General features: G+C 40.4%; 1 protein-coding gene across 13 annotated transcripts in view; it reads right to left on the reverse strand.

The window, feature by feature from the left end:
• GREB1L (GREB1 like retinoic acid receptor coactivator) overlaps window positions 1–26844 on the reverse strand; it is a 147524-nt gene that overhangs the window by 4005 nt on the left and 116675 nt on the right. For 7 of the 13 annotated variants that reach the window (XM_071554701.1, XM_071554699.1, XM_071554706.1 and 4 more), the window contains 19 exons: window positions 26510–26707; window positions 24868–25048; window positions 23296–23488; window positions 21777–21910; window positions 19084–19423; window positions 15502–15617; window positions 14896–15140; window positions 13318–13874; window positions 12716–12818; window positions 9629–9784; window positions 9314–9453; window positions 7439–7600; window positions 6927–7134; window positions 6061–6226; window positions 4888–5115; window positions 3424–3565; window positions 2114–2314; window positions 295–433; window positions 85–174 (listed from right to left, as the gene is read on the reverse strand). In XM_071554701.1, the coding sequence (XP_071410802.1) occupies window positions 85–174; window positions 295–433; window positions 2114–2314; window positions 3424–3565; window positions 4888–5115; window positions 6061–6226; window positions 6927–7134; window positions 7439–7600; window positions 9314–9453; window positions 9629–9784; window positions 12716–12818; window positions 13318–13874; window positions 14896–15140; window positions 15502–15617; window positions 19084–19423; window positions 21777–21910; window positions 23296–23488; window positions 24868–25048; window positions 26510–26707 (3699 nt within the window). The remainder of the gene's footprint in view (window positions 1–84; window positions 175–294; window positions 434–2113; window positions 2315–3423; window positions 3566–4887; window positions 5116–6060; window positions 6227–6926; window positions 7135–7438; window positions 7601–9313; window positions 9454–9628; window positions 9785–12715; window positions 12819–13317; window positions 13875–14895; window positions 15141–15501; window positions 15618–19083; window positions 19424–21776; window positions 21911–23295; window positions 23489–24867; window positions 25049–26509; window positions 26708–26844) is intronic. The other 6 variants (XM_071554709.1, XM_071554704.1, XM_071554702.1 and 3 more) reach the window with 3 other exon arrangements.

Genomic DNA, 26844 nt, shown 5'->3' on the forward strand with positions numbered 1-26844 from the left:
TTTTTCTGCATCAACTTGATTTGATGTCACTTTAAAATAACTTAATGAATTTAATTTGGCAAAGCTTACCTACGGTTCAATTACCTGGACTTACTACCAACAGGAACAGAAGTTTGATACACACTCCCAAAAAAACACTCCATCTATTCCTTTTGAAAACAATGGCAGCACTAACTGTGAAAATAATGGAGATGTTTAATGAAGCTGGTTATTCCTCTGCCTTTCCCTTTTCCTCCATGCTATTACTACTTGGCAGAAAAGTACCCAGGATGCCCAGCAAAGCAACAAGATTACCTTTCAGAAACCTGAACCGCTTGAGGAGGTCTGCACCAACGAAGGAGTCGCAGAGGTAGAGCAGAAGTCCACTGAAGAACACACCTTCACAGTTGACATTGACTGAGTGTGGGCGAGAACTAATGTAGCATATAGCCACCTGGAACACAAGGGGGAAAGAAAGGGAGCACTTCTATGTTAAAAGGTCTAAGAGTGACTTAGGAGTGGAATGAAATATAACTTAGTGATAACAGGTGAGTCAGCTGGTGCTGGTAAAAATACAATCCAACAGGACTACAGTATTGAGCAAATTTCCTGAGGAAATAACACATGGGACAAACTTCTAGATTCAGATTTGGTCACCAAGTCTGCAACACGTTATTTCAGGGCTCTCTGTAATTCAGTTTGACTTTCTGCTTTTCTACAAATTACCTGCTTATAATGACTGTTGAGATTATGTAGGTTGTTCTAATAAGGACACATTTGTCAAACACGGTAAGCAATTCTATGAGTAATGAAACTGCTGAAGATTCTGGGTCCCAGCATCGAGGTTCTTCTGTGTCTTCTGTGTCTCGGTGCCATGATGGCTGTTGTGTATCTTTTCTATCTTCCCACTGACCTCCATAAAATTTGTCCAAACGATACCCACGTTAGACATTCACACTGTTTCAAACCCACTTTAAGTTATCATTGGGTTCAAAAAGTATAATCTCCTAACATATAGACATCGAGGATATTATTTGCAAAAAAAATAGTTTCCCCTAGAAAAACGTTCATAAAAAGAGAAGCAATGAAGCATGAATACCAAGTTCTGTCAAGAATGGTATCGCTTTTAGGTTTTTGATTTGTATGTATACTTCAGAGAAACACACTCAATTCCCTTATAAATCACAGAATTGTTTAGGATAGACTCATTGAGATCCCACTGTTATCTTGGATCCATGAGATCCAAGATCATTGAGTCCAACTGTTAACCCAGCACAGCCAAGCCCACCACTAAACCATGTTCCTAAGTGCCACATCTACACATCTTTCAAATACCTCCAGGAATAACGTATCCACTGCTTCCCTGGGAAACCCGTTCCAGTGCCTGACAACCCTTTCCATGGAGAAATTTTTCCCAGTATCCAATCTAAACCTACCCTGGCACAACTTGAGTAATTTCCTCCATTCCTATCACTTGTTACTCGGAAGAAAAGACTGTCCCCCGCCTGGCTACAACCTACTTACAGATAGTTGTAGAGAGTGATAAGGTCTCCCCTGAGCCTCTTTTTCTCTGGACTAAACAACCCCAGCTCCCTCAGCCACTCCTCATCAGACTTGTACTCCAGACCCTTCACCAACTTTGTTCCCTTTATCTGGACATGCTCCGGCACCTCATTGCCCTTCCCTAGTCCTGCTTGGCTACACTATTCCTGATATAGGTCAGGATGCCACTGGCCTTCTGGCCACCTGGGCATACTGGTGGCTCATCTTCAGCTGGCTCTTGACCAGCACCCCCAGGTCCTTTGCTGTCAGTCAGCTTTCCAACCACTGGAAGCCTGTAGCAATGTTGCACGGCATTGTTGTGACCAAAAAGGACCTGGCACAATCCAGCAGTCACATTAATCCATCACAGACTTCTGGTCTCTACCCACACCAGCCAGCTGGAGGCTTCATCACAAGCTCCTCCAGTGGAATGGTCCTTTACTTCCAATAGCAGAATCTGTTTGAGACCAAAGTCTCCAAACACTACCCTTGATGCTGAAGGTTAATAAAAGCAGAGGTTTGCAACAAAAGAGAGATACTGAAGTAAAGTTTGCATTTACTTGTCCCCATTATTCCTGGAAGTATTTTGTACCTCAAGCCCGATGTTCAGGTAGCAGTCGATGGCCAGTACTGGGTTCTTGAAGTTATGAATGGCCTTTGGGAAGAGTTTGTATGTTGCATGTTGAAGGAATTTCTCCAAGAGGAACTGGGACGGGGCTGCCAGCAATGTATGCTCACTGTCAGGGGCACAGACGTACTGAAGAGGCATTATTGGTGCCATGCTGTCCGAAACCTGCAGTGAAACCAAGGGGAACCCTTTTTAACCCTCCTACTCAGTGTATCTGCTCTGCAGGAGTTCCTCTGTCTGGGGAAGGGATTGCCATGATAGAGCAGGTAGAGAGAGAAAGCTGGGGGAAAGGATCAAACACCACCACTAAGTTTTGACATAGCACCACAGCAGAGAAATAAAGGAATTGCTTGTTCTGTGCTTGCTAAGTCCTTTCATGGATACATGCTTGCCTAAAGAAGGACAGTAAATAGGGAGTCCAAAGCGACCTTCATCCTGCTTTATCCTGAACATTACAGGAAATAATATACTCCTTGTGTGGAGTCATCCATGAAAAATATTTACTATTGAGTTTTCTCATAGGCCGGGCCATCACTACAGATTCCACTGCAACCATAAGAAAAAAGGAAAATCAGAAAATGACTTTCAAAAATACTCAAACCCAAGGTTCAGTCAGTCAAATCTTGAACTATGGAGGTGAGTTTTTTAAAAGAGGGATGATGGGGGATGTGTTTAAAACCACTAGGAACACAAACTACAAGATTCCTACATCAAAACCAAACCTCTGAAATAAATCTCCACTTAAAGCTGTCATAGGTGTAACATACTCTGTATAAAATGTTTGGTATATTTTTATGAATACTTGGATTTCCTGAATGGCTTCAAGAGGTTCCAGTTTTCAGAGCCTTACTTCAGGTCTCTTCTTGTCAGGAAGTGCAAGAACTGAAAGTCACCACAAACCAGCAAACTACAGAAAATAGTGGCTGTGCTAACATTTTTAAAATCAAGTCTGGTACAATTTATCTGCTTTTAATCAGAGTGTATGTCTGCAAATTCTTCCTCCATCAGAGACACTGGTGAATTGCTAGACCAAACCCTTTCCAATTCCTGTCCATCTTCTAATAGATTAGGAGGAATGTTACTAGTAATTGATAATTAGCAAAATATTTATAAGTTCCTACTTTTGATATGGCAGCCCTACCAGAGTAAGCCAAGAATGTCAGATGTCAACTAAGCAGCAAATAAATCTAAGAGACTAGAGAATTTATTCTTTTGAGGGGAAACAGGTCCTGATTTCACCCCTTGCACATTATTGAGCATACTTCCACACTCACCATGATTTTTGGCTTAACGACAAAGTCCTTTTGTCCTCCAACCTGAATATGTTTCTTCATGACACTGAAGTTGTTGAAGCGGCAGATGAGGAGGCCGCTGCTGTTTGTCCGCAGATTAAAATCTACATCTTCACAGAAATACCTGGACATTAAACACAAGATCACTAAACCAGCTGTGCGGCAGCTGTGCATGAGCAAGCACTCACACACCCACTGCTGGAATGCACCACTATGGGCTCAGCAGAGATTTTTGGAGACCATCTGATATGGTTCCAGTACAAATTCTCTACAGAGCTCTGAAGACTCATTCCTTCAATGTGTTCCTGGTGTAGGAAGGGAAGTGCTGGTCATCTTAAGAGCAAACTACTCTTCACTTTTCAGAGTGCCTGTATGTTTCTTCCCCGTACCAAATCTGGCTTGCCCTCTCATTCTCATCATGCACTGGCATCAACAATTTCCTGCCCAACCTTTTTTTTTTTCCTTCTTTTAAGGTTTGGTGTTTGGGTTTTTTTAATATATATTTTGAAACTGAGAGAAGCTCTGCAGTGACCAACCTCCATTTCTGAACAAGCCAATTCTATATGACATATTTCTTCATAAACTGGAATTGGGGGATGAAGGTGGCTTTGACAAATATTTGGCTATGGGAGACTAAGCAGCTGAGAAGTAACATTTGTCCTATGCTATTTATGATGCAATTGCTCACTTCTGTGGGCTGATTCCGTCTCATGATTCAACCTGACAGCGAATATGAAATCAAGAGCTCTTGAAGCCACACCACTTGCACAGACAGGCTACAATTCCTCACTCAAATACACAGGATCCCTGAAAACAGCAGTAGGAGCCCAGGACGAGAAGTCCCAGGGTCATCTGTGGCCAGCAGAGACATCGTTTGTTTTGAACTCACTAGCTGGGAAGCAGGATATTGCTTCAGTCTGTGATAAGAACTAGCAGTAAAGGCACATAATATCTGTGCTTTATTGCAAATGATTTTTAGGATGAAGTTAGCTGAGGAGGGGTAAGAAAAAGGAAGGAAATAGTGGAAAATTATTTTTTCATTTGCTTTTCTTGAAAACCCAAGTGGCAACAGGGAGGATAGCTTACTCTGAAGGAAATACAAGGAATCCTTCCTCATAGCATTTGATACAGCAAGGGCTTAAATATTTCCTATACTCTTATTCTTAGTATCACAACAAGCTCTCTTGCCTGTTAGAGAGGCACTCTGAAAGCCCCACACTCTTCCTGCGATTGATGTAATTTTGGCTCCTTTCTTCTACTTTTGGTCTCCCAGTTACATTTTTCTCCTGAAGTTTGTTCTTTCCCCCCTGTCTTTTCAGTTCTCTGAAGCCCTCCCTTGCCCTTGCCTCATGGTCTGTCTCTCCTGGGTGCTTTTCAGAAATATTATGACAAGACTCTTATCATGTCAACATAGTATTTTTCCACAGATACACATGTATTGCCTACCTGTTTAGATCATATTGCACATTCTGGGTCAGGTCTATGTTGAGCAGTATAAAATCCCGCACATGGCACCTGGAGAATGGAGCCTTTGCTTTCCTGGTATTCAGCTTGCTGTTCCATCTCTGAACACCCAGTATCGCATAATGAACAATTTTGGGGGTGGCTTCAATGTGTTGGAGGACACTTTTCAGAGACACGTTCTTGCTGAAACCCACAGGCTCCAGGGACTGGCTGCAAAACATGATCATACACAACATACAAACACACCTTATTATTTTTATATAACATGTACTGCATATATATATGTATGTGTGTAAAAAGGAGAAAGAAATTCCATTAACAATTGAGAATGTTTACCACAAATGTTGTAAAAATATATACATAAATGCAGACTTTTTAAACAACAGACAAGTAATCTTATCCCATCAATGCAGCCATTAAGAAAATCAGCCTTTCAGCAGAATAAGGTCTTACACAGCAGTTTAGGAAGGGAAACAGAATCAGCTTACACATAATTTCTGGAAGACTATTTTCCCTGTAATGGACAGCATAAGCACTGAAAAGACCAAGAGTTAAATGCCTTCTAAAAAGCTGAAGTTCCCCAAATAAACTGTTTTCACTGAGAAACATAAATTGAATCTAAACAAATCAGGGAGGTAACATATTGAGAAATCACTGAAATAGTCACTAAAAGCAAGAGTGGCTTAGGCAAAGAACAAGCACAAGCAGATGTTTATTGATAGTACTGACACAGATGTAAGGGTACAGTCAGAGGCAAATGCTCAGCAGCAGGACGTTGAATGGCGGTGGTCAGCAAGACAAAGGTACAGCCTTCCTACTGGTCTGAATGACTGAGCTGAACTTCTGCGTTTTAGGGAATACATCTGAAGTCTAACTGCATAGTTCCTATGCTATCTGAATAATAATAATTGAGTGAATAGTGACCTTTGTGAGGCCCTTTGGACAGGCAGCCTGGTGTTATTACATCAAAGCCACTGCTGAAAACTGCTTTAGCTTTGCAATGTCTCAAGTACATTACCAGCAGCTCCAGCTGCCCAACCCTTCCAGCTGTCTAGTCTTTGACACTCTGTCAGATGCTAGAGATGAGCCTAAGTCACAGATGTGCTGCTGTCTGTGCTGGATCAGTGCAAGGACCCTAACACGGTGAGTACTTACCTGGACTGTTCGTGGGCACTGTGCATGTTCCACAAGACGCAGGAGTCATCCATGACCACGATGAATGGCCACACACACTGGCGCTTGACTCCCAGCTCCTCCAAGCGGTTTCGTTCCAGTTCTAGATTGTGGTAGGAAAGTTCCTTAATAAGAAACCTGGCAGCACCTGGTAAAATACCATAAAGGAGACATCTTTATTAGACTTCATCACTTTTCACAGAGAAAGGTTACACAAACATCTGCAGTCATTAACTTTAATGAACTTAGTTCTCATAACATCTTAGTTTAAGAAGAAATCAGTAAGCCCCTTTTTCAGTGTGAACAAATCTAAAAGGCAGATACCAAAAAGACTGGATGCTTTTAGACACTCTGCAAAACACAATTTTGTGGGCATTAATAAAGTAACTTGAATGAAGAAGAGGCTGAGATTCTAAAACTGAAGCTACTTAAAACTTCTTGCAGGAAAAATTCAGCATCCATGAAAGAAAATTCGAAAGTTCATGCCCCCAGTGTTCAGCTACAGTTAATATTTACCTTCAGCTAACTAAAAAGTTGCGTTTGAAAAATCATGTGTAAAACATCTAGCAGAATGAACATTTGCACAGCAGGACTGAGTAAAATAAGTGAACATGGCCCATAAAATATCAGATTTTAAACTGAGAAAGCAGGGGTCAATACAAACATGTATTCCATGTCCCTGACAGCAGTTCTTCCACATCACTGTATTTTGCACAGATATTGCTGCTGTTATCACAGCACAAATGTGAGGAGCTGAGCTGCTGCAATGTTTCCCTCAACAACAGGATCCACATTGTCCAAGACGGATTTTGACACCTTCACAGCAATGCATGGATGGTGTTTCTTACCTACTCCAGCATTGTTGAACATGCCTGGCAGGACAAGCATGATGTGGTTGGGCCAGTATTTACGGTAGAGAGGCATTTCATACTCCTTGACTACAAGGAGGTGCAGGTGGCTGATGCCTTCCATGGCATGGTAGAGGTTCAAGAGGCCATGTTCATGACGTCCACTCGATGGAGTGAAGATAGGGCTCTTGACTGCATTCAAATTCTGCTGGAACAGGACATATTTTGGCAACATTAGGTAAAAAGTAGGTTATTCCTGATTAGGATTTTTATTTATTTATTTTTATACCAGATTTTAAGATTACTGATCATTGCAACACATATGAACTGGACGCTAGGAATGGAAAAAGGGATGATTGTCCTCAAAAACTCTGGTTCTAAGGACAGTCAGGCAAGAACTGCACAAAGGACTTCAAAACAAACTTAAAACAGACAAAACCCTCCCCCCATTAACTTGCAGATGTATGTCAAGTTGACTGCATTCAGCAGGTGGGTAAAAGCAGCACACGCACCTTGTCAGAAACAAGTGGTAGCCGCATGCTTTCGAGATGTTTTCCCTGCTTGCTGAAGACAAAATGGTTCTCTTTGGACTTGGGGATTATAAAATGCAGTTGAACCTCTTCTCCTAGCATTGAGGATGAAAATGTGAATGCATGCAGAGTGGAGTCAGATACCTGTACACAAACAAAAAAGAATTGCAAGCAGGTAATACATAGAGAGCATATGGCAACATGTTCTTACAGTCACAGTGCTGGAAGCCATCAGAGAAGAACATCCAAAACATTTTCTTCCAGTAACTGAAGTTAACTCTATTGTATTACCATTTTCCTCATCATAAGGCACATTATTTAGGAATGTAACTGGTCTTGCTATTAAAAGAATCAGCTTTTTGCACCAGTATTGATTTTTGACCAGACTGGACTCTTCTGAAGTCCATTTCAGCTAGGAATTATTTATGAGTACTTAGAAGCAGAAGTCAAATATATATACACATATATATGTACTAGGAAACAAATTGTCCAAGAAAACTTCTCCACAAGATTCAAAGAGCAGTGTAGCTTGTGGGTGTGCCTCCACAGCAGCACACACTGCCATACAGCCACTGCAGCAGCAGCAGAGCTCACCAGTATGGGATTTTTCCTGTGGCAATACTCTCCTAAGCAGCTGGGTGGCCAAAGCAGACCACGCCATTAATAAGGCTATGAAGAATTTGAGTGAGCTTAAGTTTGCAGAGCACTTCAGTGAACCATGTAAGTGTGTACAAAGTGCCTAAATATCTGATTAGATTTCATCCTACAGAAGTGTCTGTTTTACTACAAAGTCAAATCATTTACTCTTACCAGTGAGCTTTCTATAATCTACTAAAAGTTTGAAATTAGCCTAAATAAAGGTGGAAAAAGCAAGAAACTTTATTTAGGTTTGTTAAAGCATTTAAGAATCTCTCTCCCTTCATAATCCTTGGTATCCAACAACTCCTCTTTGAACATGTAATTTCCCTGCGTTCAATTATCAGAATTCCATATACACAGCTCACACTTGCACAAACAAGTAGATGTTTATACTTTTTAGTACTAGTCATGTTTGACCGCATACACAATGATGGGTGGGGAGAACAACAAATGGTCTTGGGGAGGACCTGCTTCTATCGATGTACTTCATGAAGCATGAGGTTTAAATCAGACCTGCTGGTGCTGCTCCGAGGCAATTGGCATTGCACACTGCCAGGTTGGTGTGTCTACACTGTGATAGCCTAATAGCAAGCTCTGGGAAAAGATTAGCAAGGAAGGAAAGAATTATTTGAGATAATAAACTTACAAGTAAACTGGTTGTGGTGAAGGAATAATGTGTCAGCTGTTAACCAGGAGTAATCTTACTTGCCAGTCTCCTGTGAGCATAACTGTTTTAGAAACCAGAAGTTTAACTGAGCAGTTAAAAATGTTCATTTATATCCAGTGACTCATAAGCTACTGCTGAGAAGCCTGCACAGTTACATACAAAGGTAGGAAGAAAGGCCTTCCCATCTCCCATCACACATGTGGATGGCTGGCATTTAGGTAAGACAAGCATCTTCCTTAATTTTACAGTCTTCTTCCATGAGGTACTGCAAAACCCCTGGGCGGGCTTAATAATGCTTTGGCTTGAGACCACTAGTCATAATATTCACCCTTTGCCAGAGGCAGCTAAAGAGGAGAACTGCTTATTCAGAACACAATAGACACAGTTAATGCTCCTGGGTCTGTCGCATGCTATCTCCCCTGAGAATGGAAGAATTAAACAATTCCATCTCAGGGAAGGTGTAAGCATGAATCCTGAGACAAAAGCAGTACGCCTGGAGAGACCATAGGAAAAAGCAAGGATGCAGTTTACCTTTAGGCCTCAACACCAACCTGTGCAGCAGGATTAATGTCCATGTACTGATGGCACTGCTCACAGTGATGGAACGTATTGTAAGCCGCATATTTAGTCAGCATCATGGACACAGTCTCCCTTTTCTTAGGTTCCTCTGATTTTGTTTCTTTGCTTGTTTCTGTACACAAAGAAACAGAAAATTTAGGAGTGTTAAAAAACAGAGAATGTGATCCTGGTAACAACTGTGAAGAACACATTGTTTTGTTTCATGTAATTTTGGAGATTAAAGAGTCTTGTGAACTCATGTGTTCAAATAGGAAAGTATTCCTAAAAAAAGTCTACATTTTACTTACGTTGTTTCACTCTTGAGAGTTGTTCTGTGTATACAGGACTTATATTTCGGTACTTGGGGTCATGTACACTCAGGTCAAAAGGTATTTTGCTGAAGATCTCAATGTCAGGCCAGTGGTCGTTGCTAGACTGAGTAATTTCACTGTTTTCTGTATGATCTGCAAAACACAATTCAGGTAAGCAGTATCAGATACCCACCAAGCGAAGTTTATGTGATGTTTGCTGATTTACAGTTGCACAGGAACTTACCACACATGTGCACATATACACACACGCACACAGAGCATCATAAATGTTTTGTGCATAAATTCTGAACATCATAAATGTTACCATTGAAATTACAATCCACACAAAGCCATTTCAAAGAAATGGCAATTTCTTAGAAATTGCGTGCCTCCTAAATACCTTTCAGCTCTGTTTCTCATCAAGATGCTGAGGTATTATTCACTCTGGTTTAAGCATAATGTGCTCAAATAAATGGTCCTATTTGTGCAGAAGGTACAGCTGTAGTTCTGAGCCTCTCTGTGGTGGAACAAAGAGCACTGGGTGAATGAGAAGCGAAATATCCAAAGGATGAAAGCAAGGAAAAGGAGGCTGACTAAATATATGAACTAGGAGCTGGTGGTTCACGATAAAGGCATTAAAAGATACACTCCTATTACTGAATGGGACGTGGCAGCAAGAATCAACTGGAACTTTAGCTTTGATCTAACAAAGATAAGCTGAAAGTAGAAAATCAAGTTTAAGCAATGGGAACAATTGAAAACACTGGTCAAAGAAAACTTCAGAATGAAGCTTGAACATAAGCCAATTCAGTTTAAAATGAGATGGAAGAACACACAAAAATAGGTGTGTAACTTAGGTTAGTAATTTTAGAAAAGTGAATTCAGGTGAAATGAAGGTGGAGTCTACAGACAAGCACATGCTCACCCTACCCTGACTGACACAAGAGAAGACACAGTGATCTACAGAGCTCTAAGTCCATTACTTTGACCTTGGTAATATACAAATTTAGACAGGATGAGGGAAATAATTAAAAATGTTGAAGTAAATGATAAATGTGATAAAATACAACATAGGTTGACTCAAGAAATCCTGTTTTACTTTCTTTATATGGCTATGAGATAGCTATTTCTTTGAACAAAGGAAATGCATCTTCTTCTGGACTTTAGTATTTGGTATGATAATACAAGACATATTATTAATAGAGCTGAAGAAAATGAAGACAAGGAATGGTCTGTAAATTGAAAGAGTTGATAAAACAGAAGTTTTAGAAGATGGCATCATGTAACATTAAGCCAGATGGAGATTACCAAAGCAGTAGAGGGGCACACTGTTTAATAGTCTCACTAATGTCACAAACTTAAACAGAAAATTTGCTTAAGTTTGCTGGTGGCACACTCTTAAGAGTCACTGTTGACATGGAGAAGGAATCAAAGATCAGCCAGAAGGAATTCAATGCCCTAAAAAACAGTAACAACAAAAACTTGGTGATATTTAACAGAAAAAAATGTGAGCCCTATGTCCATTCAAGGACTAATAGCAAGCATTTCTGCAGCAGTCTGGGAGCCCCTCAGATGGAAATTATAGTTGCTGGGGAACCTATGAGTACAAGCTATGTATCAATGCCAGTGAAACTGGAGAATGGAAAAGACCAGTGCAATCATAGTTTCATCAGTCATGGGGCTTTCAGTGGGGCCAGGGTAACACATGAACTGTTGCAGGCTGGGCTGGTTAAATGTCACGTTCAGCTCTGCTCAACCAGGCACCAGAAGGATAAATTGAAAATCGATATGCAGGCAAGAATAACAAACTGATAAGGAGAATAACTGGCCTATCATTTGTGAGGATCCTGTAAGAAGATCCAGGCTACCTAGATGAATGCTGAGAGAGGGTAAGATAGCTACCTGACTACATCAAAGAAGCAAACCTCAAAGAAAAGAAAAAGTATTTTAATTTAAATTACAGTTTTCTTTGGTGCTGAAGAGAATGTTTATAACTGGGACAGAAACATCTTTGGGTTAGAGAATAAAATAATATTTTTAATAATGAGAACACTAGTGCTCTGGAGAAGCATTCCAACAGAAGCAGTGGGAGCCAAAAAAGCCACAACCAAAAATCCCCACCAAACCAAATTGCTCTTGTGATGGAGTTCCATGCATTCCTGGCATGTGGTGTGTGACCCATTCCTATGACCACAACAGACCAGACGGTATGACGCAGAATTGCTCTTACATTTTGATATTTCATCCTAAGTTTCTGGGGCACTTTAGTTCAAATAATGAGAGAGTAACTGCCCTCAAAGCTGCAAACCAAAGGAAAATACTTTTTCCCCCCATTTAATAACACTGTATGAACAGAAATACAAATTACTCTTTTCAAGGGTTTGAAAATAACTACATTTTCAGGATGCCAGTCAACAACAAAACATTTTCAGGATGCCAGTCCAATGGTCATGGGAGTTCTGAAACACAGAGACTTCACTATAAAACCAGAGTTCTGTAAAGAACACTATGAAGAGGAATAATTTTTAAAAGGTTTGGCTCTTCTTGAGGAAAGTCCTGCCACAGCAGTTAATGCATCTGTGAAATCTGTCAAATGAGCACAAATCCAAAGAGGCTCCATCTCTCTCCCCTTCATCCTCAGCATAAGATCTGCAAACTGCAGACAGGAAAATTGGTATATAAGTTATAAATAAACACAAATAATAGTTGTGTTTTAGCCAGAAACAAAATGTTCTTAAATGTCCTGTTTGCTTAAAAGCACTCTAAAAACTCGCAATGAGAGGTAACATGAGTAGATGCTGCCCATTTAATTTTGTGCTCATTTTCATTTTAGTGCTATACACATATATCAATTCAAAACACATTTAATAGTTTTCAGCTAAGCCCAACACAAAATTTAATTTTTTATTAATCTATATTGAAATATATGCAGAAATCTAGAGCAAGTCTGGCTACACACCGATGGACAGGACATATATTAGATGTAATTTATAGTCTTTCAGTAAACCTAAAAATTTTACTGCTGAACAATACATAACACAGGCTCTTCATGATGCATATTAAGAATGCCTACTAAATACTTACTGGCATTAATCTCTTCTTCATCATACACATCTACTTCCAGCAACCGGATCAGCATGCGGAAGAGAATCCTTAGGAACTGCAAGTATGAACCAGTCTTTCCAACCTGAGCCAGAGACGGAAAAAAGCCTAAATGCCAATTCAAATTACTATAATTAAAGGGTAAATTTCAAGATAAATGCCTTTGGGTGTACTCCAAAGCTCTGTTTTTCACTCTGCCTGAAAACAGTGCAAGACACAATAGTCCCACTATGCTCAAGTTTTTTACTAAATGCCCTCAGCACATTCTGGCCCACAGTCTGCATCACTTGTACACAGGGAGATCAGCAGTGGTAACTGCTTCTCTCCCGACATGCTCATGGCAATGTTATGCCAGGTACCATCCACCTGTACTTCATTAGGCTAAAACATGGCATACAGCATCACACTTCCTCTCCTTACCACTTTCAGCATGGACTTAGCCTTGAAATTTTACTTTGGTTTTTGACCTCAAAACATATTACTGTGTGCGGGTTTGAAGGGTGCCTTTACAGTACGACCTACAGTCCTCATCACTGGCCCTCTTGGACTGCTAAAAAGGGAAGAGGAAGGAGCTGTGCTCTTACTTGTGGTGGTCCTGTCAAAAGCAGCCGCCTGGGGTGAAAACTCCTGGTGCCAGATGCCTCACTCTGATTGCTGAAGTCTGCATGGTGCTGTCGGGCTGTTGTCCACTGTCTGTAGTACAGAGACTGCTCTTCACTGGTCATGTCCTTGTGAAGCAGAGGCCTTAGAGAGCTCAGCCAAGACACATCAGCATGAGGCAGAAGGGAAGAGGAGGAAGGCAAATTCCCACTTTTCTGTGAGCCCAGGAGGCAGTAGGCAGCTTTGGACAGGATGACAATGCGTGGCAGGGCAACACGAAGGGCCTTGCTGTCTTTGGCTGAATGGGAAGGCCACTGAAGTGTTTGGGAGACTGCAGACAGGGATGACAGCTTTGAAGTGGTGCTGCTTGCCATCTGGTTACCCAGGGAGTCACATTCTTGTTTCAGGGTCTCTCCAGATGTAAAGCTGGAGTAAGTTCCCTCATCCACTGAGCTGTGCACTATGGGCTGAAAGTTAAGTGATGGCTTCTGAGACTTGTCTGCAGCACTCGAGGAGCTCACGCCGTTGTCAGCCAGGGAACCTGAGAAAACAAAGAGCTTGCAATGAACAGATACTGACTGACATAAGAAAACCATGCATTCATTTGATTTACGAGGCAATCCTAATAGACAAATACTTCTGTTCAATGAGTGCTGCTGTGTCTTAGATCAGTGTTTCACCATGTAAAAAGAAATAACTTACAACCATCTGCCCTTCTTGCTGGAGAGGCAAAGGCCCTGCTGCTACAGGGTTCAGAGTCCAAGGGTTCAATCCTAAACTCTATAAGCTAGCTATCATTTCTCATCTAGGATTTGGAATTTGATGGCACGACCTTCTGAAAGTCAAGTTTAACAAACCACTGTATACACAGATCAGTTTCACCTTTCTTTCTACGAAGAACAGAGCATTTATTTCATGTGATCTGAGGTATGCTCCCTCCTCCATACCAGTCAGGTTTGTTCAGTGTATGGGAAGACCTAGTGCATGGCAAAGATCCAGCTCAGCTGTCTTAACACCTCAAATTCATAGGGGAAAAAAAAGGGAAGGACCGAGAAGTGTCTGTGGAATTCAAAGAAGAAAAGGCTCGGTGGGAGGTGAGGCTTCATTGATGCCTGAAGAGGTAGGGCAAGATCCAACCATTCTGTTGGTCTTGGCAAGGAGGCAAATATCCATCCTCACCCTTAGCTACTCCCACAGTTACAGATAATTTTTCTACTCCTAGAATTTTATACTAGCCTTTTTTACTTTGATATTTAAGATCTTTTCAGGATCCACAGGATAAAGCTAGCAACAAATGTGAAATGTAAGTTTAAAAATAAAAATCACAAGGGACCCTTAGCTATGGCATACCATCCCTCCCACTGAAACACCATCTTCTTTTAGCAGCAGATGGGAAAATTGCTCACTGTGGGAAGAATCTTCGACTAACATTTCATTGTCTAGTCTGCAGTAGGATACAGCTAAGCAACCCACATTTGAGAAAACATCTTAATGTTTGCATTCAAATTCCAATGAAGTAGGAATAAAGACTTGATTTTCAGACCAACAGCAGAATAACTGACCTGAGGTTCCTGTGACAGCACTGCTATTACTCTGGGGTCGGTCCAAGTCTATCAGCAGCTCATCAGAGTCATTCTCACTACCAATAGCCTTCTCCTGCTCCTTCTCACTAAGGTCAAGAGCTACAATAGGCCCTCGAATTGCCTCCTTTGAGACGTAGCAGCATGCCAAGCCTACTTCTTGCTCTAAGGCAGTACGAGTTAAGTAGCTTGAGTCAATTAGCCGAAGGTCACAGTATTTCAACGACCTAAAAAACCCAATACAAGAAAAAAATGAATTTTTCTGTGACTTTGAAGAATACTCTCTATCTTTAATTGCTTACTAAATATTTCTGAGCAATTTTATTAGCCTATAAACACATTTTAAAATACCATCGCTTACATTAAAGCTTTTGGTACTTTGCACAGATACTTAATGACCGACACAGTATAGCAGCATTACTTTTCACAAGCTACACTTTACAAAACTTTAAATGGTTACCAAATAAAGTATTCAAAAATACACTGCTTTTGTGAAAAAGTAGCCAGATGGTATCAAACCACTTATCCACCCCTCAAGCTATCTAAACATGTTAGAGAACAATCATATTGAAAGAGTAATAACAGCACCTAGGGAAAGTTTCTCCCAGAGGGTCTTTGCCAGTTAGAATAACAATGCAAGGTAGACCTTCCAGATCCTGATAGGTGCGAGGAATCCAGTCATCCTGCTCATTGCCCCTCCAAGCCTGTGAACAGAGAAAATTCCAGTCATATCTAAATGACATCTACTAAACCTTCACCCATTTTAATTTTTCATCAGTTCCTGCTTTTCCTTGTATACAGGGTTTGCTTATTCAACAGCCAACAGGAAGGAGACCTTGGGTACAGGCATGCATTTGTTTTATGGTAGCCAGTGGTTAGCCAAGCATTAAATACAAAGCAAAAGGATGTACAGCATATGTTATTCAGTGCTGGAAACATATACCTGGTCTATTAGTGCGGTCTGTCAGAGAAAAATGCAGTTCATGCCTTCAATTTCAAACTGGCACAGATAAAAGTTCTTTGAAATTTATGTAAAGCTAAAGACTTTCAAGTGGAATATGAAAATAGTTCAGTGAACCTTGCTTAATTATTCTATATAATGAAAGATTACATGAAAGAGAAACATTTTACCATTCACTGGAGTTAATCTCACCAGAAAGGACTCCTTACCTACAGTCTACCAAGGCCCGAGACCACAAAACTGCAGCATTTGCCCTTAGCACTAGAAAGGTTGGTAGTTTCATGTCCTCACATCCTTCAGTCCCTTTGGTTCAGCAGAGCTTACTGAAAAATTTTATTTCTCCAATTACCTAGCAATATGTACTGACTCAGTAAAGCAACCTCGGCAGCAGAGAGAGAATTTCTGGCTCAGCGAGGTTAGTCTGGCTGCGTGTCACTCTGCCTCTCCAGTGACGGAAGTTTCTGGGAAAGTGCATGACTAGAAATCCAAATAGGGGAAGATACAAAGCTGATTTTCTTTTTGCTAGCATAAGGACCTAAAAAGAAGCCTGAGTGTCTGGAGCTTTGATCTGTAAACTTGCATCCAGAAGAGATGTTTCTTGACCATCTTACTCAGGAAGGCTGGTGAAAGGACTTGAGCACAAGTCCTATGAGGAAAGGCTGAGGGACCTGAGGTTGTTTAGCCTGGAAAAGAGGAGGTTCAGGGGAGACCTTATCACTCTACAACTACCTGAAAGGATGTTGTAGCCAGGTGGGGATTGGTCTCTTCTCTCAGGCAACCAAGACTAGGACAAGAGGGCATAGGCTTAAGCTCTCCCAGGGGAGGTTTAGGTTGGATATCAGGAAGTTCTTTACAGAGAGAGTGGTCAGGCATTGGAATGGCCTGTCCAGGGAGGTGGTAGATTCTCTGACCCTGGAGGTTTTTAAGATGAGACTGGATGTGGCACTGAGTGCCATGATCTAGTAATCAAAGTGGCGGTGGATTAAGGGTTGGACCTGATGATCTCGGAGGTCTCTTCCAACCCAGCTGATTCTATGATTCTGTGATTCTAAGGGCAGAGAGGTGCAGCCCTCAGGGCTTCTCACTTCTGAACGCCTCCCAAACAGTTTGATTCTTGTTAAAGGGTATTCCATGACAGTATCCCTAGTCAGCAAAATAGTTATTTAAATCGGTTTCCATCTCTTCTTTAATTATTTACCTCTGGCTCCCTGATAGAGAGGAATGACCCATCTGGCTGGCCAGCAGGCTCATCTGACTGAGAGGGGAACAGTCCAGCCACCAGCACTGCAGAGACAGCTGCCCATCCTCCCTGCCCTGCTGTGGCACCACACACCCTCCTACTGCCCTTTTAGAGAGACCCTAAGTTAAGTCAAACTTTTCAACTGGGATCACTACGTGCTATAAACATTCCCTCCCTGCCCCTGAAAAAGGTCACAATGAAGTCTCATCCTCTTTGAAGCCAAGAGCATTTATTGGTGGGACCAGCATTTCAAGCTTCAGCCTCACCAGAAAGCACTCAGTAGCCTCATATTTCTCTTTCCCCACATACACCAAAAATAGGCCTGAGTGCCTGTAGTGAAAGCAGGTGGCAAATCAGCTCCCCACGTGCTCTAGTCTGCAGCTTCAGTACTCCACCTAACATTAGAACAAATGCCAAGCAGTGTGGGGACTGAATCAAAATTTTCTGCATTACACGAGACTCAATAGTAGCATGGCTGATGAATTTTATAATGGGAATCAGTTTTCCAAATATATGCCCACACCATTTCAGGTATCCTGTGTTATCTTAGGCATCAGGCTAGCAGGTATGGTAGCACAGCACAAGACTCACAGGTGACCTTTGTCATATTGAAGTGCTACTGGAACTCCCCACTGAAAAAGACACTACAGGCTTGTATTTGGGCAACCAAATTCCTCTCCTCACTCCCTTCACATGCATGGTTCTGATTTGAGGTCTTTTTACTAGAAACCTGCAAGGAAACAAGTCCAGAATCCTACATCTTTTTTAGTCCAAAAATGTATCTTACGTTTTGGAGAGAGGCATAAGAATTATTTAGAAGGTTTTTCATTCTCTGCCTTATCAAATTCCTCTATTCCAGACAAATACCTACATAGATATTCACCTGCAACAGTTCCACAGCCAATCCTGATGTGCTCTCAAGGCCTTACAAGCTGCTCCAGCATAAGGGCTGCAACACATTATGGCAAAGCACTATAAAAAAGCCCACCCAAGACTCCATCCAGAATGATTTAAGGCTGGAATTAATGCCTATGCAAAAAAACCATCAGCACAGAGCTGCTATCTCATGTGTCATTTTCTCATTCATGACTACTTTCCTCCTTTCCCTCTCCCACTACAGATAAGGTTTGAGAAGCTTTGTTCATAGCTTCTTTAAAGGATATTTTGTCTGCCTTTGGCTGCAGGGAAGCTCTTTAAGAAAGGCTCACAAAATTCATTCTTCTTCTCTGTGGTTTTGAACACACTATATAACTTACAGTAGAAATAGAATCCTTCTATGACACTTAGAACAAGGATCAGGACATATAACCAGTACTAATTTCAGGCTGATACCTAAGACAGGCAATCTATGTCATTGTTTAATGTATACTACTATTACATGTTTAATGTATAATAATATATAATAATTCATACTTTGTTTAATGTACTAAGGTTAATTCAGGAAGTGAACTTGGCTTGTTGAACCATGCGCTTGTAAATCCATGCAAAAGTTTAGCCTGGTGCAAAAATGCTGGCCAGAGGAGGCTTTCAGCATGCAGGACTTTGAGAAAAGAAGTCTTTGACAAACAACATACTTTACCAGTTATCAGAAGGGCAGAAGATGGATGGACAGAGCAGACAACAGACACACTAGACAGACAGACAAGTTGGTGGAAATAATTAGTTTGCCCACAGGTATCTGAGCTCTGTTTTCAGAGATGAACCCTATCTGATGCATGCTGTTATTCAAGTCTAAGAAGTGAGACAACATCTGGTGTTTGACTCCATGGACTGGTAACTATTCAGGTTTGTTCCAATTTTCTGCATCATTTATGCTCAGAAGTGCAGAAAAACATTCACAGAGACAGATACAGAACACACATCCTTTTCCTATAGCACAATTAACCTATAAACATGTGGGAATAAACACAAATTACAATAGTCAGATGACTACAGTGAGCATACAAACAAATATTTAGTTTCTGCCTACCTTCAACCGTGTCACGAAGTGTTTTGCAACAGTAAGCTCTGAGATAGGATTCCCTAGGAGGATCTCAAACCGATACTGCAGTCCCAGCTTGTCCCTTACTTCCTGTAACCTCTCCTTGGCCAGCATGGCAAGCTGCACCGACGGCACCCTAATGACGAGCATGTGGCCACAGCCATTCTTGTCCTTTCCTGGAGAAGTGATAAGGTCATCCATTATGCTGAGTGTTTCAGGTGTGCTGTGATCTCTTAGTGAGGCCATGGTGGTGAGAGCCATCAGCGCTTGGGAATACTGCTGAATGAGAAGGTAGCAGCGAATCACCATGCTGTGCAGCCGCGGGTACCTTTGAGGAGATACAGTCCTGCGTTAGCACATGCAAAATCACAGTGATGTCTGAAAATCAGCCAAAACCCAGTACTGCTATTTTTTTCAGTAGTGCTCAAAGAATGAAGCCTTCAATTTTCGTAGACAAGAATTTTACACCAAAATCTGTGGTTTAAGTACATGAAAATAACATGATTCTCCATCTTTTGCATTTGGCCCAAGTCCTGTGCTCAAGTAACAGGAATTATAAACTCCTGTTACCCTCATCTGGTCCAAAATTTCAGCTAAAGGTCTTTGACTTGATGGAGATAAGGATCAACCCAGATCTGACTTATTCCAGCAGCACAGGCTAATAATTGCTTTGCTTTCCACAAGCTTTTTCTTCTACAAAGTTAGAAGATCATCACAGCTTCGAATGGTTTGTGGAAGAAGTACTTCATAATTTTACATCTCAACTTCTCACCAGAAAGTTAGACTTACCAATAAGAATTGCTGGCTCTGAGCCAAATCTGAACTTCCATTTTGCCTTTTAACTTACACAGCAAATGTCATTCTCTTTCATTACAGATATATGCAGTGTCAAAAGATGCAAAGTAAAATGTTGAGAAAAAATTCAAGACCTACTCAAGCAAAAAAATCACTCAATTTCTAGACATTTCCCATGAGTTCACTCATCACCATAATACAGATAAACACTACACTATTATGCCTTGAGCACTAGTCTTCTGCCACCTAAGTCCAAATAACTAAAACAACTAAAAGTTTCAAATTTCTCTGGTCTCTCTCTTCAGTAATCTAATAGACAATATGGCATCCATTTGAAGAAATTTTTGTGTCTGTGTTTAACCAGTAAGTACAGGAATTCACTCTGGATACCATAAGCCAGTCATTAAGTCAATACATTTTTAAAACACTTTTTACTCTTCGTGCCATAAAAGTACCCACTGCACTTCTGCTACTAAAACAAATACAGCCCTTTTATAATACAAAAATGTCTGCAATGTTTTCAGCTTGTAAGCTTGAATGGCTCACCCACCCAGACAGAATAGCCCAGTTTCTTGAAAACAACAGCTAAATTGATAAACTGTGACACAAAACCATATCCTGCCATCAATTTCTAGTCTTATCCTAATCTCATATCGTTATTTGCACAACCCCAAATCTTCCCTCACCCCTTTTCCCATCCACATTTTGAGAACAGAAAGAGAGAGGTTGTGACCACTATCTCTTCCATTGGATTTGACCAGAAATACTAGAAGCCCGGAGAACTGACCTTATTATTAGTACTTATCACATTCATTACTTGCATATTTGTAGATAATGACAAATATTAAATATTAATGGTGTGCTTAGTTATTCATTTATGTTGCAAATTTAACACATTTGATACTGTGTTTTATTTAATAAATATAGCTACATTTATAATAATTATGTTGACCTAATTAAAATAGGAAAAATAGTATTGTAGACAGAACAATCCTGTCACAGTAAATATCAAGATATGAGAACTATAACTTGAAGTGCTGTAAGGGATCTGTCCTGCTGATATGCAGAGTAGATAAACTCCACACTGCCAGAAATGACAGTATTCCCTTAATTCCTGCAATGTGTGCATTTAATTATATCTTGGAGATGTGCCATCAGAATGGCTTGTTGAGGCATTTGCAAGGTACTTACAGGCTTTGAGCTTCAGGAATCAAAATCATGGCCAACTGATGAAATAACAAAAATGACATTTTTGAAATTATGTCCCTCAGCTGGCCCACCAGAGACAAGTGTGTTGGCAGTCTCAACAAGAGACACCAGAAGTGGTGAGTTATGAAACTTCTGATACCTTCTCAGTTTAGTAAAGGCCGAGCCAAAGGAAGAGAGCAGCACAGCTGAGGCCAGATTGCTCCTGAAGTTGCCTAATCTCTTCTCTAAATAAATTAAGGATATCCCCTCCTTCTTCAACAGCACTAAATTTGTTGCAAAAAATAAAAATTGAACATAATTCATGGATTGCAGGATCAACATCAAAGGTCATCAGGTCTTTATCCCCTGTAATAGGGTTCATAGCCATCCCATCCTGTCAGGTCTCGGATGCCGAGTAGGGTCAGCCCCGGGTGCTGCAGACAGTCTCAAGGACTTCACTGCCACCATCCAAGCTTGCTCGGCCGTGGCAAATGGACCTTAGGACTTAAAGAGTGGGGCCAGTTCTGCACATGCTGTGCCTCACCTAAAAAATCCACTGCACAGGCTGGAAGGGCACACCCACGTGGGGAGAGCCCTGCCCAAATTTGCGTTCATGAAGTCTGGCCATACATACAAGGGTTCATAGATACCTAAGATCCCAACTAAGCAGAATCCCAAGCTCCCATGTTACTATTTACCTTTCTAAAAGTGTGTTGACCATTTTTTCAAAGGTTTCATCACATCTCAAAAGGGGACTAGTGACTCCCCACTGGAGGGATTTGCTGTATTCATTCAAACCAAAGTATAGCTTGTCTTCACTTGGCGCATCATCCTGTTCCATACACAAACAGCAAAGAATATAAGGAAAACTGGTACCAATTTTAATTTTAAAAAATTTTTAAAACCACATGGAAAGCAAACCAAAACCAAAGGAGTCTTTCTTTTTATCCATTCTTCCTTAGTGATGCTGTTTATTTGTTTGAAAGAATACAATAAAATGTATACTTAATTTATTATTTATCTATGCCTAGGAAAGATAGGTGTAGGTCCTTTCAAATTTTTCAGTATGTCTCCTACCTGTGACTCCAGGGGGTTTCTAGAACCCTGCTAATTATTTTCTGACTCCCTATCTCAGGCTTTATATTGACTGACAACTGCCATCTCATTTCTATTTAAAGTAGAACCTGAGAAGAGAGGGATTATTAATTTCCCAAGTTGTTCTTGATTTTTCAGACTCCACCCACCTCTAATGGAAACCAGAAACTAGTAATTTTTTTTGCTGGAAGGTAAATCTGCAGACGGCTATAGGAAAGGCAGAATATTTGTGTCTCAAATTTCATGTGGCCTTTCTTGGAAGCACAGCATGTCGTCCGGTGCATTTACATCAGCAGTAATCTCTAGGAATGATGAGTCACATACAGTTCCCCCCTTTTTTTGCAGGTTTTTTTTTACTCAGAAGACTGAAAGGTGTTGATTTTTTACTTTTGGGGAACAAAAAATTGTCTAGACCATTTTACAGAAAGTCACTGCATGGCTTATATGAACAATCAACTAAAAAGCAAATTTAAAATATTCATTCATTCATTCCTTAGTTTTACTTTAACTATTTTTTTTACAGCTGCCACTTTAATACACTTTTCCGAAAGCAATGGTTCACTCAACACAGTAAAGTCAAATTTTATATAAATATCTCAAACAAGGAATAAGAGAAAGGGCTATTTTTAAGCAGGTTTAGCCAAAACATCCTCAAAATCAGCTGCTTGAAATGATGAAAAAAGTTAATGGTGCAGAATATTCAATATTCTCCTCTGTGTCTACTACACCAAAACTTGTTAACCTAGCACACAACTTTTACTGGGACCAGAAGGGTAAAGAGCAGACTTGACAAGCTATGTGACACAGAGCTTACAGTCAAAAGTCAGACTGCTTGAAAAGAGAAAGCCAGCTCCAGAGCTTCATGGAATGTCTATGTAGCTTTGTCTGACCAAAGCACAAAAAGTAGTCTCATCTTAAATGACTGAACAAAGGAAGATGTGTAGTTTCTGGTCCTACATGTCGATGCTACCTCTACCATCAGTGTGCCAGGAATATGCATCTGGAATCTGACAGAATAAACTCCAGCAGAGAAAAAGCTCCTTCTTAACATACACATCTTCTAGATTCTCTTAGGTGTGAAGTCCAAATTAAAAGTCACAGTTAAAATTAATGAGCACTTACCACAGTATCAGATTGCATCCAATGTACCTCGTTGGTAGAGCTGATCCTGGACTGCTGCGTTTGCAAGGCATAAGGAAAAGAGCTGACCTGAAGAACAAGGAGGTTGAGTGCTTCAAGCACCTCCCTGCAATTAATAACTCTATCAGCCAGACCATGATTAGGCTCACCATGTGACAGGGAACTTGAAATGGCACTGCAGAAATAAGAATACAAAGAATAGCCTTACTGACATTCTGAGGTTCAATGGATTACTCTCTTCCTGCAGAAAAATCTCCAAACAACCACACCACTGAGAATCACAGCTCAAAAAAATCTCTTTGGAAGAGCAAAAGATGTCAAAACCATTTGAGTGTTCTCTGTAGGTAGACTCAGAAAACAGAGGGGAAAAAAACCCCAAACCAACAAACACCTAAATAAAGGATCAAAATCTGTTGACAGTGAGAAGGTGGATTACTGTGCCAGTTTAAAAAGCATCAGATGGTGGAAACCAAAAATAAGCCAAAGATGATGAAATCCCTCTCACTGGAAAACATTGTTCCATGAGCTGCGGGGATATAGTACAAATTTACAGGATCCAGTGGCTTTTCCAGCCTGAAACAACAAATTTCTCAAAGACTGGGGAACCCAAAACTCTAATGTCCTTCCAGCTCTTGGACTTTGCTTCCAGGACATATTCAGGACTTCCAAATTCAGAGCACAGCAAAGACAGTAAGAAAAATATGATGGGGAGAATCAGGTTGTTTATGTGTAATTTCAACTGTCCTTCAAGGACACTATTTTGTTTACTACAGAGCCATACAATGGTTTGGTTTGGAAGGGACCTTAAATATCACCTAGTTCCAACCCCTCTGCCATGGCCAAGGGACATCTTGCACTACCTTTGATATTGAAATGAATCCCACAACCTCACACACTGAGTTTAAATCACATTAAGATTTTTCTCCTCAGTTTACACATGAATAAGAGCAGAATAATTAGCTTTACTTGTCTCTTTCTTCTTCCAAATTGTGATTCTGTGTGAAGAAATATTTCTGCACATGTGTTTGTGTTGTCTTCAGACCTAAAGCTGACCAGATTCAATACAGCTGGTTTTTAAAATCCTTTTCTTACAGTACCTATGGCATCTTTCATATGATGAAAACAGTTAAATCTCTGCAAGCCTTCTCATATTACAAGAAACACTATTGTCAAGGATAAAAACATAAACTAAAGCGTGACCAGCTTATGAACATGGGAGACATTTTGGTTTGAGTACAGAAAAACGAGATGAATAGGAAAAAACGGACAAGAATAACAAAGTTGCAAAATTCAACCCTTTCCCTGAAACCCACTAACATAGTACATACCCCTACAAACAGTCTCATTAGAGATCCAGTAATCTGAAATTAGTCTCATCTATCTTCATCTGAATCAGAATTAGTTAATAAATATCATGGGCAAACAAAAAATTAATTTCCAATTTTAAGGTAAAAAAGGACTTAAAAATGCCAAGAGCAAGCCTTAGCAAGACGGTAAGTCTTCTGGAAAACCTAACTGAAAGATGGTTTCCTCTTGGTAGATTGAAGCAGCTACCTTGTTAAATCCACGTGGGCATTGTCATGAACAAGCACAAAGAGTGTATAGGGATTCTGCTTCACTCGTCTCATGAAAACTTCAAATTTGGTTTGAATCTCATTGTCTAACCGAACCACATATTTCTCGGCTCTCTGATACGCCGTTCCATTGTCTTCTAGGCCCAAGTCCACAAGGACACCTGTGAAAAATAAGAGTACAGCAGAAATTATTTCCTTTGAGTGTATCCAAAAATGAAGGGTCAGTGGCAGGTTGCCACTTGTCTGCCAATATCAGGACTTTGCCAAACCACTGATAAGCCCTAATAAGAATGTGATTATCCAAATGCATTTTCTCCCACAATGGAAGATGAAATGTGCTTCTTGGCTTCTGGATTTCCTCCAAAAAGTGCCTGAAGCCCTTAAAAACTTCTCCTGTTACCAAAAAAAGAGGAAAAAATATCAGGCCTTCACGATTTCCAGAGCAGCACTGAGTTGGCTGTGCTCCATGATCCTAGGCTAAACTTGCCCACATTTAGCTAATATATGGTTTGAAAGAAGTTATCCTGACCTTTTTTTTTGCAAAAATCATAAATTATTATCAAACTGACTCTTGCTAGTATCATATAATATTTTTCATGTTCTGCTGCAACATTTGTGTCAATACAACTTCTCTTTAGCAGTCTTTATAATGATATATTGCCATCAAATTCACAAAGTAGGCATGATATAGTGTATGCAACTTCAAATAGCATTTGAGTTAAAGAAGTAGTAACAAACTACTCTGAAATGTGAGTCAACTGTGTAGTTTCCAAGGTCTTAATGATTTTTAAAATTTTCTTTAGAAAAGTAAAATAAACCCCATTGTTTGCAAAAAAAGCAGAAAAAGTATATGTGAAATTCTGTTAATAGATGTCAGAAAACCTCTTAGTTTAGTGCGTAGCAGCAAATTAAGTAAATACAATGTCTGAAGAAACAAGGAATGGAACAAAGGATTCAATATTTATACAGTTCCTAGTTTTGTCAGACAGTAATTTTCTCCACAGAGAAACTCTCCTGCTTCTCCAGACACATGTCGGTCACTAACAGAGTGGGTAACAGAGGTCATTCAGAAGAGAAACATAACCTGTCCACTTAGGCTTTCCTTTTCAAACATTTGGCACCACCTATGGTCTGACACAGAAGCCCAGACAACAAAAATCACCATTTGAACCAGGATGGCAATTATTGTGTGCCAATGTGCGTGTATCACTCAGGCATTTACCTAACCAACAAGAGAGCTTCCTGCACATACATCTGTGTTAATACATATGACAGCATAGACACAAACATGTACTTAGAATAAATGGCACTAACAGCTCTAGGAGACAGATGAAGTGGCACTTGCTAATTCCCTCAGTTTTGACAGGTGAATGCTTCTTCAGATCATGCATTCCTTGGATATCCATGAATATGGCAATTTCTTTTGACACTTAACATAGGATATCCCAGTTTAACAAAGAGATATTTAGAATTCATCAATTATACCAACTAATGGAGCTAATACTGGGCATGCAAAATACATGTTGGAGCAACTTACTTCTCTGTTTATCCCAGCTATGATTTAATAACATCACATACTTTGGTTTATCAGTCTCTTTCCCCTCCTCTCCCCTCCCTCTTACCTGATTGTCGAATACGTTGAAGGGTCTGTTGCACCAGAACTTCTGAACGGGGAACTATAATGATGAAGTCCACTTTGCTGAAGTGGCCCAGATCCAGGCTCTGATTGCCACTGTCTGCTATAGCACAAACCTGGGACAAGAGCTTTCTGGCAACTGTAAGCTGTGGCTGGTAAATTTGGAAGGTATCAACATCCAAATCTAGAGTGTGTTTGTTTGAAAAAGAAAACAAAACACAACAAGAAACATGTTTACTTTCCCACCCCCCAGTAAACTTGACCCTCCAAACAGCCTACCCTCTATCATCAGGAAAAAAGTAACCACTCACCAGAATAAAT

Source organism: Pithys albifrons, chromosome 4 (genome assembly GCF_047495875.1).
Source record: "Pithys albifrons albifrons isolate INPA30051 chromosome 4, PitAlb_v1, whole genome shotgun sequence".
Classification (NCBI taxonomy): domain Eukaryota; kingdom Metazoa; phylum Chordata; class Aves; order Passeriformes; family Thamnophilidae; genus Pithys; species Pithys albifrons.